This window comes from Octodon degus, unplaced genomic scaffold (genome assembly GCF_000260255.1).
Source record: "Octodon degus isolate 3935 unplaced genomic scaffold, OctDeg1.0 scaffold00056, whole genome shotgun sequence".
NCBI classification, from domain to species: Eukaryota; Metazoa; Chordata; class Mammalia; order Rodentia; family Octodontidae; genus Octodon; species Octodon degus.
Genome location: NW_004524632.1, coordinates 7,585,119 through 7,599,217, shown reverse-complemented (window position 1 = coordinate 7,599,217; position 14,099 = coordinate 7,585,119). Strand labels below are relative to the sequence as shown.

At 54.3% G+C, this 14,099-nt stretch overlaps 1 protein-coding gene across 2 annotated transcripts in view; it reads left to right on the top strand.

Moving 5' to 3' along the window:
- Sp2 (Sp2 transcription factor) overlaps positions 1 to 5,477 on the top strand; it is a 23,655-nt gene extending 18,178 nt beyond the window's left edge. For both annotated transcript variants that reach the window (XM_023718182.1, XM_004633671.3), the window contains exons 4-7: positions 1,746 to 2,058; positions 3,099 to 3,273; positions 3,355 to 3,548; positions 4,584 to 5,477. In XM_023718182.1, the coding sequence (XP_023573950.1) occupies positions 1,746 to 2,058; positions 3,099 to 3,273; positions 3,355 to 3,548; positions 4,584 to 4,684 (783 nt within the window). In that variant the 3' untranslated portion in view covers positions 4,685 to 5,477. The remainder of the gene's footprint in view (positions 1 to 1,745; positions 2,059 to 3,098; positions 3,274 to 3,354; positions 3,549 to 4,583) is intronic.
- The last annotated feature ends 8,622 nt before the right edge of the window (positions 5,478 to 14,099 follow it).

Here is a 14,099-nt window from a genome sequence, read left to right as displayed (position 1 = left end):
AAAACCACACACTGGGGAGTAGCATTGAGGAATTTGTTGAGCTGTGTGGAGAATGAGCCACGCAGGGAAAGGCAGGAGTCCTGGCTTTCCTGGGTGGGGAGAGGACCACCTTGAGCTGGGGACCTGGCGGTCAGGTTGGCTGGCGGGAGGCAGTCCAAGGCCAGCCCAGGTGTGTCTTCCTCTAGCTGTGTTAACCTGCCGCTGGGCGACTACACACCTGCCTTGTGGGTGCGTGGCTGAGGCGACACCTGCTGGGGTGTGCACCCTCACTGGGGTGGCCTCCCTCCCCTTCTCTTGGGAGAGCTTCCATATCTGGAGACTGATGGGACAGGACATACAGCAGGTTTTATAATAGTCATATATGTAACTTTTTTTTTTTTGGCAGAACCAGGGATTGAACTCAGACCCTTGCGTTTGCCAGTCAAGCGCTTATCCTACTGAGCCATCTCCCGGGCCCCCGTATATGTAACTTTAAAGATCTTTGCATTTGTGATACTGAGATAACTAAGTTGCATCCCCAGTCTCTTCTTTTCTCCCTCTCCCTCCCTCCCTGTCTCTATTTTGGAGGCCCCAGGAATCGAACTCAGGACCTTGTACTTGCTGTGCAACCACTGAGCTATCTCCCCAGCCCTATTTATTTATTTATTTATTTATTTATTGGTATTTGGTACAGGGTTGCCTGTACCACTATGTTGCCTGTACTCACTATGTACATAGGGCTCATAGTGATCCTCCTGTTTTCAGCCTCCCAGTGCTGGGATTACAGGCAGGTACCACCACACCCAGTCTTTTATTTTTATAAATAAATAAAAATAAATAAAGCTACAGGGCCTCACTATGTACCACAGCTCGGACTCTGCCTGTCTCAGCCTCCCCAGCACTGGCATTATAGGAGTGGCTGGCTCAGTAACCCCCCGTGGGTGGGGCGAGGGCGGCTGGCACCACATGGCGTGCAGTGCCAGGGATCGAACCCAGGTCCTTGTGTGCCCAAGTAGGAGCTTAGTCTGCTGAGCTAGTTCGCTGGCCCCCCCTTTTTTTCCCTTATTTTTTATTTTCACTTAGAGTCGTACTCAGTTGTCCAGGCTGCCCTCCTGCTTGAGGGCCTCCTGTCTTAGCCTTCTGAGTACAGGGACTATAGGTGTGTGTCAATGTGCTGAGGTTCCTCACCCTTCACTTACATTTCATGAGAAAGGCACTTCCTTAAAAAAGATTTTAGGTAGTTTAAGACAGGGTCTTGCTATGTAGTTCAGGCAGGGCTTGAACTCACTGCGTAGCCTGGTAGCCTGCTCCTCCTGCCTTAGCCTACCAAGTGCTAGGATCATAGGTGTGCACCACCACATCCAGCAGTAAGCACTGTATTTTTATTTTTATTTTTTGGCGGAACCAGGGATTGAACTCAGGCCCTTGCGCTTGCCAGGCAAGCGCTTATTCTACTAAGCCATCTCCCTGGCCCCTGTATTTTTATTTTCTATCTTTGCCGGTCAGCATGGATTGGAGAGTAATTATTTCTCATTACTGCGTGGCTCTGAAGGACTCCAGTGAGCCTGTGGCTGTTCGTTTGGTGGTCCTTCCAGGTACACTGCCTGCGGTTGCCCTGGTCTGGGCCCGCCCTGGCTGAGCACACAGGTGTGCATGGTGGTGTGCGCTGCCTGGAGGCCAGGCCTGGGCTGGGAGTGGCACCCCGCTGTTCCCCCTCAGGGCGACACGGAGGCACAGAGCCAGCACTCTTCCTCTCTGGCCCCCAGGTCTACATCCGCACACCTTCTGGGGAAGTGCAGACCGTCCTGGTCCAGGACAGCCCACCCTCGACGGCCGCGACCACCTCCACGACTCCCTGCAGCAGCCCTGCACCCCGAGCCCCCCACCTGAGTGGGACAAGCAAAAAGCACTCAGCCGCTATCCTACACAAGGAGCGGCCGCTGCCCAAGATCGCGCCGGCCGGCAGCGTCATCAGCCTGAATGCTGCCCAGCTGGCCGCCGCTGCCCAGGCCATGCAGACCATCAACATCAATGGCGTCCAGGTCCAGGGCGTGCCTGTCACCATCACCAACACCGGGGGTGAGGAGGGCCCCCACAGGGCCACGAAGGCGCTGGGCCACACGACCCTTGGCCTGGTGTGCCTGGACAGTGGGCAGTTGTTCCAGGCCACAGTGCTATCCGAGTCTCCTCTCCCCACCCAGCGGTCTGCAGCACTGTACAAAATCTGGCTTTCTCGAAGCCTGAGGGACGAGGTGTCCTGGAGGGCTTGATTTTTCCCAGAATCCATAGAATCCGCTTCCTTCCCTTTTGTGGCACGGGGCTTTGAACCCAAGGCCTCGGCACTGGGCCGTAGCCCCAGCCCCTTTCTCCTTTAGAGATTGGGTCTCACTAAGTTGCTGTGTTATACAGCCTGTGCTCACACCAGCCATCCTCCTGCCTCGGCCTCCCAAAGCTCTGGGATTCCAGACATGACCCATACGTGGACTATTTGCTCACTCTTACGAACAACACAAGGTGGGCAGGCATGGTGGTGCATGTTGCCACCTTCACTGCTCAGGAGGCTGGGGAGAACAGGTTGGAGGGCTGCCCACGTCATTTAGACCCTGTCTCAGTTAATACTTTTTAAAAGGGAAAGCCCGGTGGGCAGGTGCTGGCCGGCTGTGTGAGCCCTGGGCTCATTCCCAGTCCGCACGCAGCGTATGCATCCCCAGTCCCAGGGATAGTGTGCACCCTCCAATGGAGTCATGTAGGCAACGAGGCTGCACCCCACGTGGCACCCCAGGGCCCAAGCCCAGGCCTCCTACCATTCAGTTCCATCCTGGCTGTTTCTGTTAATTTTTGAACTGTTTTTTCAGCAGTGTTAACCAGGGCCTGATGCCTTGTGAGGCAAGCGCTGTACCACTGCCCTCTGCCCTCCTCTCTCCACCTCGGGAGCAGCTGGGGTTAGCTGCTGCCCTGGGCACATTAGTGTGAACACTCTTTGACTTGAGATCGAGTTCTGCCACCTCCAGCTGTGTGACCTTGCTGTCCTTGAGCCCTGGTTCCCTCCCATCTAAAGCAGGGATGCCAACCAGTCCCCAGCCTGCCTCACTGCCTGACACAGCCCGTGCCCCCCACAGGGCAGCAGCAGCTGACAGTGCAGAATGTCTCCGGGAACAACCTGACCATCAGCGGGCTGAGTCCCACCCAGATCCAGCTGCAGATGGAGCAGGCGCTGGCGGGGGAGGCGCAGCCTGGGGAGAAGCGGCGCCGCATGGCCTGCACGTGTCCCAACTGCAAGGACGGGGAGAAGAGGTGAGCTGGCGCCCCCCAGGCCGGGGCCTGCCTCGTGCTGCAGAGCTGACTACGTTGTGCCCTGCTCTGTTCAATTCCCAGGTCTGGAGAGCAGGGTAAGAAGAAGCACGTGTGCCACATCCCAGACTGCGGGAAGACGTTCCGGAAGACATCCCTGCTGCGGGCGCACGTGCGCCTCCACACCGGCGAGCGGCCCTTCGTGTGCAACTGGTTCTTCTGTGGGAAGCGGTTCACACGCAGTGACGAGCTGCAGAGGCATGCCCGCACCCACACAGGTGCGCCTCACCCTGGCCCGGGCTTGGGGGGTGCACGGAGGCCAGTTGGCACACAGGAGGTGGCCCAGTCCCAGCTTGTGACTGGTGGGTCAGGGCTCAGAGGCAGGCCCTCAGGCCCACATTCCTCCTTCATTATAGCCTGGCTGTCCTTCAAGTTGCATCTGGTTTTTTGTTGTTGTTGTTTTTTAATTCATTTATGTGTTGATTGGTACTATTCTTGTTTTCGTTTCTTTATTCTTTCTTTTTTTTTCAGTACTGGGGATTGAACTCAGGACCTTGCACTTGCCAGGCAGGCACTTATGCCACTGAGCTATATCTCCAGCCCCTGAGACAGGGTCTTTCTATGTAGTTCAGGATGGCCTTGAGCTCACTTTGGAGCCCAGGCTGGTCTCAAACTTGCAATGATCCTCCTGCCTCAGCCTCCTGAGTGCTGGGATTACAGGCATGTGCCACCACACTCGACTAAGTCAGTATTACTTTTGGTGTCGGATTTGATACCCTAGTTCTGTTTTAAGGAACTGGCGAAGAAGTGTGGCGCTAGCAGGAAACTGGCTATCTGCCCACTGTCTAGGGGTCCTGGGTTCCCCCGTGGTCCGAGGCACACACTTTGGGAAGCAGTGCTGTTGTGATTGGCCAGGGGAGCAGGCCTGTCCTGGGACTGAGCCTGAGTACCTGTGGCCCAAAGCTCTGACTTCCTGCCCTAGAGGCAGGACAGGACAGTAGAAACCACCGGCATGTACTCCTGGCTGAGTGCCAGCGTAGGGCAGGGTGAGACGAGCAGGGGTACCGCTGCAAGGTTAAAGAACGCACAGAACGGCCCAGTCGGGGGCGAGGCTGGGGGTAGAAGAGGCGCATTGATGGGGCAGGACCCAGTGCAGAGAGGGGACTTTGATCAGGAAATGCTGGGGAGGAAATGTGGGCAGGAGGCGAAGGAGCCAGGTCAGCTTTTTGGGGACGCTGCGGGCACACCTACTCTCAGGGTTGCTGGTGTTGGCTCTCACTAGCTGTGTGGGTGACAGGCCTCTCCTCTTCCAGGGGACAAGCGTTTTGAGTGTGCCCAGTGTCAGAAGCGCTTCATGAGGAGCGACCACCTCACCAAGCATTACAAGACCCACCTGGTCACCAAGAACTTGTGAGGCCAGCGAGGCGGGAGGCCCTGCAGATGCGGACCCCCGGTTCCCCAGTCCTGCGGGCCCGGCTCCTAAGGCGCTGAGCCTCCGCAGGAAGGGGCTTTCACCCGCCGTTCCCTTCTTACCTGGAGCTCTGGCCTGCCTGGCCCGCGGACACCAGCCCTGCCCAATGAGACGTTCTAACCCAGGACGCGTGGGACCCTTCTTTCCAAAGGAAAACATGCATTTCACTCCGTCGAGGAGCAAAGCGAGCCCCTTCCGACCCCCACCCACCCTAGAACCCCCAACTCTGCCGGGGTCCCATCGTGCCATAGCCCCTGCCCCACCCCGGCCACCAGGGCCACCCCTGGGGCCTGCAGCCCTCCTCGGGTGCCCCACAGTGGCTCAGAGGCCGCTGGAGACATTCCAACTTGTAGCCAGGGTCGGCGCTGCGGGCCGTCCCCCTCTGCGGAGAACGTTGCCTTACACTCTACTTTGGATGATGAGCACTGTGTATTGTGTTTGCTTTAACAAGTTTTATTTAATTGCTTCGTTCATCCTCTCCTTGGTCGTCCGCTCCCTGTGCCTGCTTTCAGTTAGGGACTTGGGGGGCACCGGTGAGCGTATGAATTCTTTTCTCACGCCACGTCGTTGCCACCCAGATCCAGTCCGCACAGATGCCCTCCCACCCGGCCCTGTCACCCGCCCGGCTCTGTGTACAGTGTATATTGTATAATAGACGACTATGTCTACTACATGTTTTAAAAACATTGCTTGTTATTTTTGAGGCTTTTAAATTAAACAAAGAAATCCAACTTTATTTTTAGTTGTAACTGCTTGAGGTATGTTTTATGGATTAAGTGACAGATTTGTTACGCTTTATTAACAATGGACTTTGTCGGTCAGTGCTGGACTGACAAAACATTTTTCTTGGTAATAAATTTAGTTGCCTAAGGCAAAATCTACACCTCAGAGGTTGAGCTTCCTGTCTGACACCTTGGAGGGAACGGGCTCGGGAGGGAGCAGGAACACTTGGGGACAGCTACACCCTGTGCACATAGGAGGACCTTGCCCTGTGGGATGTTGAGGCCAGGCCTGCAGCAGTTGGGAGTGGGGGATGTGCGGCTCGGAAGGCACAAAGCCCTGGGCAGATAGCGCGGGCCTGGGAGATTGCCCAGTAGAAGAAGTGCTTGCCTGGCAAGCTCAAGGTCCTGAGTTCAATCCCTGGTACCGCCAAAAAAATAACCTAGGCAGATACTGGAAGCAGCAGGGGTCTCCAGGACGCCCTGGCCACACTCTGCTGTTCCTCTCTGATCCAGCATCCTGGAGGGTGACCAAGATCCCTGGCTTCACAAAGGTCTTGCTATGTGACTAAGGGGCATAGAAACTGGGTGGTCCTTTACCTCATGGAGGGAACTGAGCTTCGTTAGGCCAGCAGCCCCCGCACTCCCAAGTCTGAGCCCCAAGCATGGGGTTCGTGGGCCTTGGCGAGGGACCTTGTGCAAGCAGAGGCAGGCTAAGGTATGGAAGCAGAGCCAAGGCAGTTGCCGTGACATGGCAGTGTGCAGCTCTGCTTTCTGGATGCCAGGGTCAGCTGTGGAGAGTGCTAACAGGAGGCGAAGAGGCTGGTGCGGGCGAAGGAGGAGGGCCGCACAGCAAGGGGCTGTCTGTTGAAGAGTAGTGTTTTTCCCTAATGCTTTTTCCTTGATGCCCCTCTATTTTTCTATAAGGCATCATTATTATATGATGTGGCATGTGTTTCTGAGAAGGGTTTTACTGTGTGGTTCAGGCCGGCATTGAACTCACTTCAGAGCCCAGGCTGGCCTCAAACTCAACAATTGTCCTGCCTTAGCCTCCCGAGTGCTGGGATTGCTGGCCTGCGCCACAGGAGGCACGCCCCTGGAGAGGCATGCCCTACAGAGCACCAGGGGCAGAATGCATCTGAGTGGGACCCATGCAGGGGAAACCAGCCGCCGCTGGACTGCCTCCGGGTCTCTTTGCTTTTTCTTTAAACTCTTTTAACTATATGTGACTGTCCCAGACTGGTTGACAAAGAAGCAGCATTATTCTTCCAAGAGGTCAACAGGTGGCCTGTGTCAGCGTCATCCTGGCCAGGCCGGGGCTGGTGGTACAGGGTGGCCAGGGAACCTGCAGCTCGATCCATGTCAGGGGACAACCCTTTTTTTTGGCTAGCTCAAGCTGCCCTAAGGGCGGGTCTGGTGCAGCGTGTGGTGCTTGGGATCGAACCATAGTCCCTTCCCTCTGATTTTGGCCGAGCAGATACTTTAGACAACTGAGCTAACCCGCCAGCCCCCTCTGAGGACAACTCTTAGTCCCACGGAGAACATGGTGCTTCAGCTCTGCCCCATTCCTGCTGCAATACCTGCCTCTATTAATACAGCACCTGCCTGGTGAGCACAAGGTCTTGAGTTTGGTTTTTTGTGGGGTTTTGGGTTTTTTTTTGAGGAACCGGGGATTGAACTCAGGCGCTTACCAGGCAAGCGCTTATTATACTGAGCCATCTCCCCAGCCCCAAGGTCTTGAGTTTGATACCTGATATTAAAAAAACAAACAAAAAAGACTTCATGACAGCCCTGCTGGTCCTTTCTTGTCAGGGTAGGGCCTCCTGAATCTCGCTCGGGGTAAACCAATAGGTCAGTGGCTAAGAGAACCCATCTGACTGTCCTCCAGGCATTGATAGGCAGTGCTCTGTCTCCACTGGACCTGCTGTTGGGCAAGGTCGTGTTCTGTGCAGGGTGGGACTGGCCAGAGCCTGCTGGGTTCCGCGAGTTGGCCGAGGGCTGTTAGGGTGCGTGAGGTCCGTGCTGAGGCGCTTACACGTGCTTCCTGGACCACAGGTCCTAGCAGAATGTCTGTGGCCAGTTGAGTTGAGACCTTGGGCTGGGGTGGGGACAGGTTCTGTCCTCAGATCCTGTTCGAGGCAGGTATTGAGTCTTGATTTGGGACGGGGCCCTGTGGTCTGGTCACCTGGTTAAAGCCAGTTAGGTCTAGCAATCACCTCCTGCTGTGCCTCTTTAACCTTTTCATTATAAGCCTGGTCAGGGTCCCTTACCACCCTCTGCCAATGGGTTATTTGTCCTTATTTGTCGCAGCAGTTTGGCCTGCAGCTTGATCCATGTCAGAGGACAACCCCTCCACCCCCACCCCTCAAGCTGCCCTAAGGGCGGGTCTGGTGTAGCATGTGGTGTTTGGGATCAAACCGCAGTCCCTTGTCCCTGGTAACCTTGCCAGGTTACCAGCAGATAGCAGAGATGGGCAAGCAGAGACCCCCATATCCTTCCTGAGCCCTACCCCCATTTGGGTGTTCAGTCACTTGGGCAAGGCCCAGGGGAAGGGCGAATTGGCAGCGGAAAGCCACACTCAGAGTCCTTTTGGGGAATGCCTGTTTGTCTCTGGTACTCTTCTCTCATCGCTGGAACAAATACCCACACTCAAAATGAAGGAAGGAAAGGTTTATTTAGCTCACAGTTACTCGAGGTTTCAGTCCATATTCAGCTGGGCCCAAGGCAGAGCGGCACAGAGCAGAGAGCAACTTTTCTTTCTTTCTTTTTTTTTTTTTAAATTTTTTTTTTTTTTTTTTTTATTTGTGTGTGTGTGTGTGTGTGGCCAGCTCAGCCCACCAGGGGGCGGGGCTGGCTGGCATGTGGTGCTGGGGAATTGAACCGTGGTCCCTGTGCTTTGCTAAGCCTGTTCTAAGTAGGTGCTTTAGACCACTGAGCCATCTCACCAGCCCAAGAGAGCAACTTTTCATGGCGGCAGCAAAGAGCAAGAGCACAAGAAGAGGAGTAACAGCAGCTCAAGCAGCTGGCTTCTCTTCCCACTTTTTTATAATGCAGATTACCTGCCCTGGGGCAGGTGCAGCATCCACACCCACAATAATCCATCACAAACTCCAGAAGCTGCCAAGACTGCATGAGGCTTTGGGGGGACACCTAGACACAAACCATAACACTGTGTTTTGCTCATCAGGAGAGAGGGAAGGGGCTGAAGGCAAAAGCAAAGGACAATGACAAAGCATCCTACATGTGTCAGAGAAGCTACAGCAAGGAGGTATCTTGGGGCTGGAATCCAGTCTTGGGATCCAGGTTTTGTTAGCACACAGCAAGGTGCAGGCCAACACAGTCGGAAACCATGGGTGCCAGTGCGCACAGTCTCTCGAGGGGGTTTGGGAGCCTGGAGCTCCAATCTGCTCCTGGAATGTGGGCAGGTGTCAGTACCCCCATAAAGGAGGTGTCAAGGCTGGGGGACAGAGGGGGGGCTTTGGCAGCCCTGGGATGTGATGCAGTGTTTGAGATGGACATTTGTGCAGTGTTTCTTGCTGTTTGGTCTGCTGGTTCATTTCATTTTGTGAAACAGTCTTGTCCTTTTTTATGTCCTCAACAATGTATAATGGTGACCTCCCATGAACAGCTGCTGTGAGCTTCTGCCTGCCTGCTGTAGACTGGTCAGCGTCCAGTGTCACTGGAGCAGGGCTGTTTCTACCAGAGTTGCTGGGGTCACACTGGGTTCAGGGGTGCTTGCGGAGATGGGGACGTTTTCAGGGACGCCCTCATGGAAATGAGAACACCTTTCCTAAAGCCCGTAGTTCAGCAGCCAGGTGTGTGTCTCTTGGCTAACAGCCCCTCACAAGGCCGTAGTTATAGGAAGGGGCTGCCTGACAGGGTTTCATAAGGGAATAGCAGGAGGGGCCTGGACCTGCTGGCCACGGGTGCAGTCTCCCGGCAGAGTTTAGCCAGGGTGGTCTACTTTCCTCAGCTCTGGGCTTTGTGTGCTGAGGAGAGCCCATCCTACTGTCGGCAGGTCTGCACGAGTCTCAGTTACTTCTGCCATGAAGGCCAGTCCGTTGTCACTCCAGATGCTGAAGGAAGCCCGTGTTGGGGAGTGGTTTCCTGGAGCAGGACGTCTGCTACTTCTTGGGCTTTTTCTGCCCAGGTGGGCATGTCTCTACCCAGCCTAACTGCACTAGCAGATATTATAGCTGCGGCATGGCCTTTTCTCTCTAAAGAGTATGTCTGAGTCTTTAAAGGGAGACGTTCCAGGGCGTTGGACTTCTGGATGTAGAGGGTGGTTCCAGACTCAGGTCACAGGCATCCCTGACATATGGTGGCACAGGGGACAGTAGGGGAACGAGAAGTATCAGCACATCAGCACACCAGTATCTCCAAAGTTGTCTTTCCTAAGTGACTTATTTTGTGGCCTTGGACCAAGGGTAAATAGACCCCTTCAGTTCAACTTATGGGTATGAATGTTCTTTGGTCCTGGAATGCCCGCTGTCTGTCCTATTTTTGTTTTTCTGTCTGTTTGAGGCAGTGTCTCAAAATGCAGGTCAGGCTGAACTTGAACTCACTTTGTAGGTGAGTTCAAGCTGGTCTTGAGCTTGCAGAGATCCTCCAGGCTGCATTGTGGGTACCCGCATCCGGGCCTGAGACCACACAGCTTGTGGGGCCAGGAATCGAGCTTGCGTCCTTGTGCTTTCCAGGTAGGTGCTAGAGCCTCTGAGCTATCTCTCCAGCCCCTCACCCCATATTTGTGTTTTTTGGTGGAACTGGGGATTGAACTCAGGCCCTTGCGCTTGCCAGGCAAGTGCTTATTCTACTGAGCCACCTCCCTGGCCCCTACTCACCCATGTTTGAAAGCTCCTTCTTCTGTGCCCAGAGTTTTCAATCCCCATGCACTGTCCCCTGGGGAGCCTGGAGCTCTGATCTGCTCCTGGAATGTGGGCAGGTGTCAGTACCCCATAAAGGAGGTGTCAAGGCTGGGGGACGGAGGGGGGGCTTTGGCAGCCCTGGGATGTGATGCAGTGTTTGAGATGGACATTTGTGCAGTGTTTCTTGCTGTTTGGTCTGCTGGTTCATTTCATTTTGTGAAACAGTCTTGTCCTTTTTTATATCCTCAACAACGTATAATGGTGACCTTTTTTGGATTCCTAGATGGCCTCTAGGAGCTGGAGTATTTATTATTATTATTTTTTTTTTGAAAGGTGAAATCATATCTGCTTTATTTTTTTTTTCTTATTTTTAATTTCTTTCCCTCCTGCCATTCCTGCCTTTCCTTGTATAATGGCCCTGTGCATGTATGTGGACCATGCCAAAGGCAGAGTCAGCGTAGGTGTTCACAGTTTTTTCCTTCCCCACTGCAGGGCCTGACTGAGGGCCCCGAGTGCTGCTCTTTGGTGGGACACCCCTTGGGAGTGGTAACCTGCTCAGGGTGGTGTCTGCACATCTGAAGAGTCGTTTTTAGTCCAGGATGAAGCTGCTGCCGTCTGAGAACAAAGTGGCATCAGGCCCAGGTTTGGCGCTTTGAGGTTGGGGCAACTGGAGAGCGCACCAGTGATTTCTTCACAGCATTGGAGGGCTCCTCCTCAGCTGGCAGAGACACAGCCAGGCTGCAGGTCTGTGCAGTTTCTAGGATGACTCTAGAATTCTCACAGAGCAGACCAGTATAGGACATCCTGACATTTGAGAGCCACTTGTGTCCCTGGTTATTCATGGAGGTCGTGACTCAGTGTGAGGCCTTCACTCATACAGCTTGTCCCAGGCTCACTGAGGAAGGTAATCATGGCCACCAAGGAACACAGACATGGGAGCCATCCTTGTCTCTGCAGTGTCCCTTGGGGCGGGTGCGCCTCTGCCAGGGCCGGCCCAGAGGGCCGAACTCCGAGCGCAGCTGTTGCAATTCCAGGCTTATTGGAGTCGGGAGTCCAGCCTGACCTGCATATTGAGACCCTGCCTCAAAAAGACAATAACCGGGCGCAGGGGAGATAGCTCAGTAGAATAAGCGCTGGGAGGCTGCTGGAACACTGGTCATGAGGTAGAACAAAACGAGAACAAAATTCTGAAGGAAATGAGGCATCCAAGGCGGTTCCAAACATTAAATTATCATCAGGACTACTCTCCTCACTGTGGTTGGGGACGGGTGGGCCAGCGGGGCAGGTCTCTGGACTCCCACAGCCCTGGCTGCTCGCTCCTGTCATGGGGTCAGGTCTGCTGTCAGCATTCCTGCAGGATTCACCCACATCATTCTATGTGGATGCACCAGGCCCAGGTGGCAGTTGGTGCATCATGGGAGGCGTGGCGTGGCTTTGGTGGTGGTGGCGATGCCCAAGAAGGTGCTGTGCCCCTTGGTCTGGGCCCCATGGTCTGCCTGCTCTGCAGGCCCGCCCCTCCGCACCCCCTTCAGGCCACCCCGCCTGCCTTCCTGGCTCTCCGTGCTCCTACTTGGTTGATCCTGCCAGTAGCTTATGTTTGTCTCAAAGATAAAGCCATGCACATCTAGGTGTGCACGGCTGCTGCAGCGAAACGCTAGTGGCTCAGCAAATCAGTTGTGGCTCCTTCAGTCACTTGCTCCTCTCCTACTTGGATAACTGTGGCAATTCCAGAGCTAATACACGCTGACAAGCGCCGACCACCCCCACCCCCACCCCACCCCCCGCTACGGGTCTGCAGTTATCAGATCAAAACCAACCCGGTCAGCTCCTTCCTAGCCTGGCTGAGGGCAGGTGCCAAGGTCCTGTTGGAACGTCTGCCCCATCAGCTTTCTTTTCTTTCTTTCTTTTTTTCTTTTTTTGGCAGCACCGGGGATTGAACTCAGACCCTTGCACTTGCCAGGGAAGCGCTTATTCCACTGAGCCATCTCCCTGATCCCGACCCCCATCAGCTTTCCTGGTAGTTGCCATGCCTACCACAGTGACCACGGGTGATGGGAATTGGGGGTTGATTCTGAAGAGGGAGCCTGAGAAACCCGGCTACCACATCCAAGGAAGGCAGCAGATGGCGCAAATTACCCATTCCCCACCCAGGGAGGTAGTGACAAAAAAGAACAATACCAGGCTCTATGGAGGCCCTGTAACTGGAATGAGTCCACTTTACATCCTTTCATGAGCATCCCCTGGAGGGCAAGTCTGGAGCCAGCAGCCCCAGTAATTCCAGCCCAATATCATATTCTAATGTTGCTCCAGCTAAAAAGCTCTAGTTGGATCTTGGGAGCGGGTGGGCAGTCCACGGGGAGGGGAGCCAGTGCCCGGCTGCCCCTTGCCTCTTGGTGCTCCCTCCATGTTCCTAGCTGAGCGTCTCTCGGAGCCGAAGCATCTACTTTGGAAAAGATTAGTGTGCAAGCAGGCCCGGACCGCATGGACACTGCAGCGAGGCGTGGCGGGATCCGACTGTGGTTCTATTTTATTGGTTTTCAGAACTGAGGTCAAGATTAAGAGGCACGGCTGGGGGCATTAGAGGTGAAATTCTTGGACCGGCGCAAGACGGACCAGAGCGAAAGCATTTGCCAAGAATGTTTTCATTAATCAAGTTTTAAAAATAAAGAGCAGGGCATGGTGGTGAGCACACCTGTAATCCCAGCACTTGGGAGGCTGAGCCAGGAGGATCATTGAGTTCGAGACTAGCCTGGGCTACAAAGTGAGCTCCAGGTCAGCTTGAACTGACCCTGTCTCAAAAAGACCCCCCCAAGCCCCAAAACAAACAAAAAAATTAATGGCAGGTGCGAACTAATAGCCCCACTAAAAGCATCCCCATGACATCCAGGTGCCCCAAGGAGAATGGCCAGAAGCTTCTTTGGGGGACTATTTTTGGAGTCAGTTGGGTCTTGGAGCTTTTTGATTCCTTGATAAATGACCTCTGAACTGTTAACATACAAGCAACCTTCAGCCTCCAGGGGAGTTGAGCCTGGGTGTGGTTGTCCTATAACAATGGTGACAAGAAAGGGTTAGCAGCATCAGGCTCAGGGCTTCAGCCAGTGATGACTAGGTGGGGAGCGGTAACTTTCCTCTTAAAGGAAGTAGGAAATACTGTTGAGATGTGCAGAGTGAAAGCCCAGGCTACCTCTGGGCAGTGGTTCACTGGGTGGGGTAACTGCAGTGGGGCCAGGGGCAAAGGGGACCTAGAAATCAGGGAGAACCATCTACGTGGTCATGCAAGGCGTCCCGTGGACGCTGTCCTCAGGCTTCAGCCCTGCGTGGACTGGTCAACTTCTGGTGTAACCAGAGCAGGGCGGTCATCTGTAGTTTGGTCTCTGGTCGGGTTTGGGTTCGAGTGGCTCACGTGGGAGGCCAGCCTTGGATTGTTGAGGGTCCAGCTAGGCAGTTCCAATTGGCAGTCTTGGGCGTTAGCCCTTTTAAGCCTGCTGTGGTGGAACCACAGGGCGTTACCTGTACCTTTAACAGTGGTAGAGATGACAAGCACAATACCATGAGGTCCAGGTGGGTATGAGGGGATCTCTTTTCCCAATCATTTACCCAGACTGAGTTTGCTAGCTAAAATGAATGCACAGGATTACCAGTGGAGACAGTGATACAGGGACGTGAAATTCCCAACCTGGCCTGAGTGAGTTCATGTTCTCTAAGACTGAAGAATGAATTTTAGGAACAAACGGAAGTTGAGGGTAAAACTTTATTGGAAAGGGAAGCTTCTAT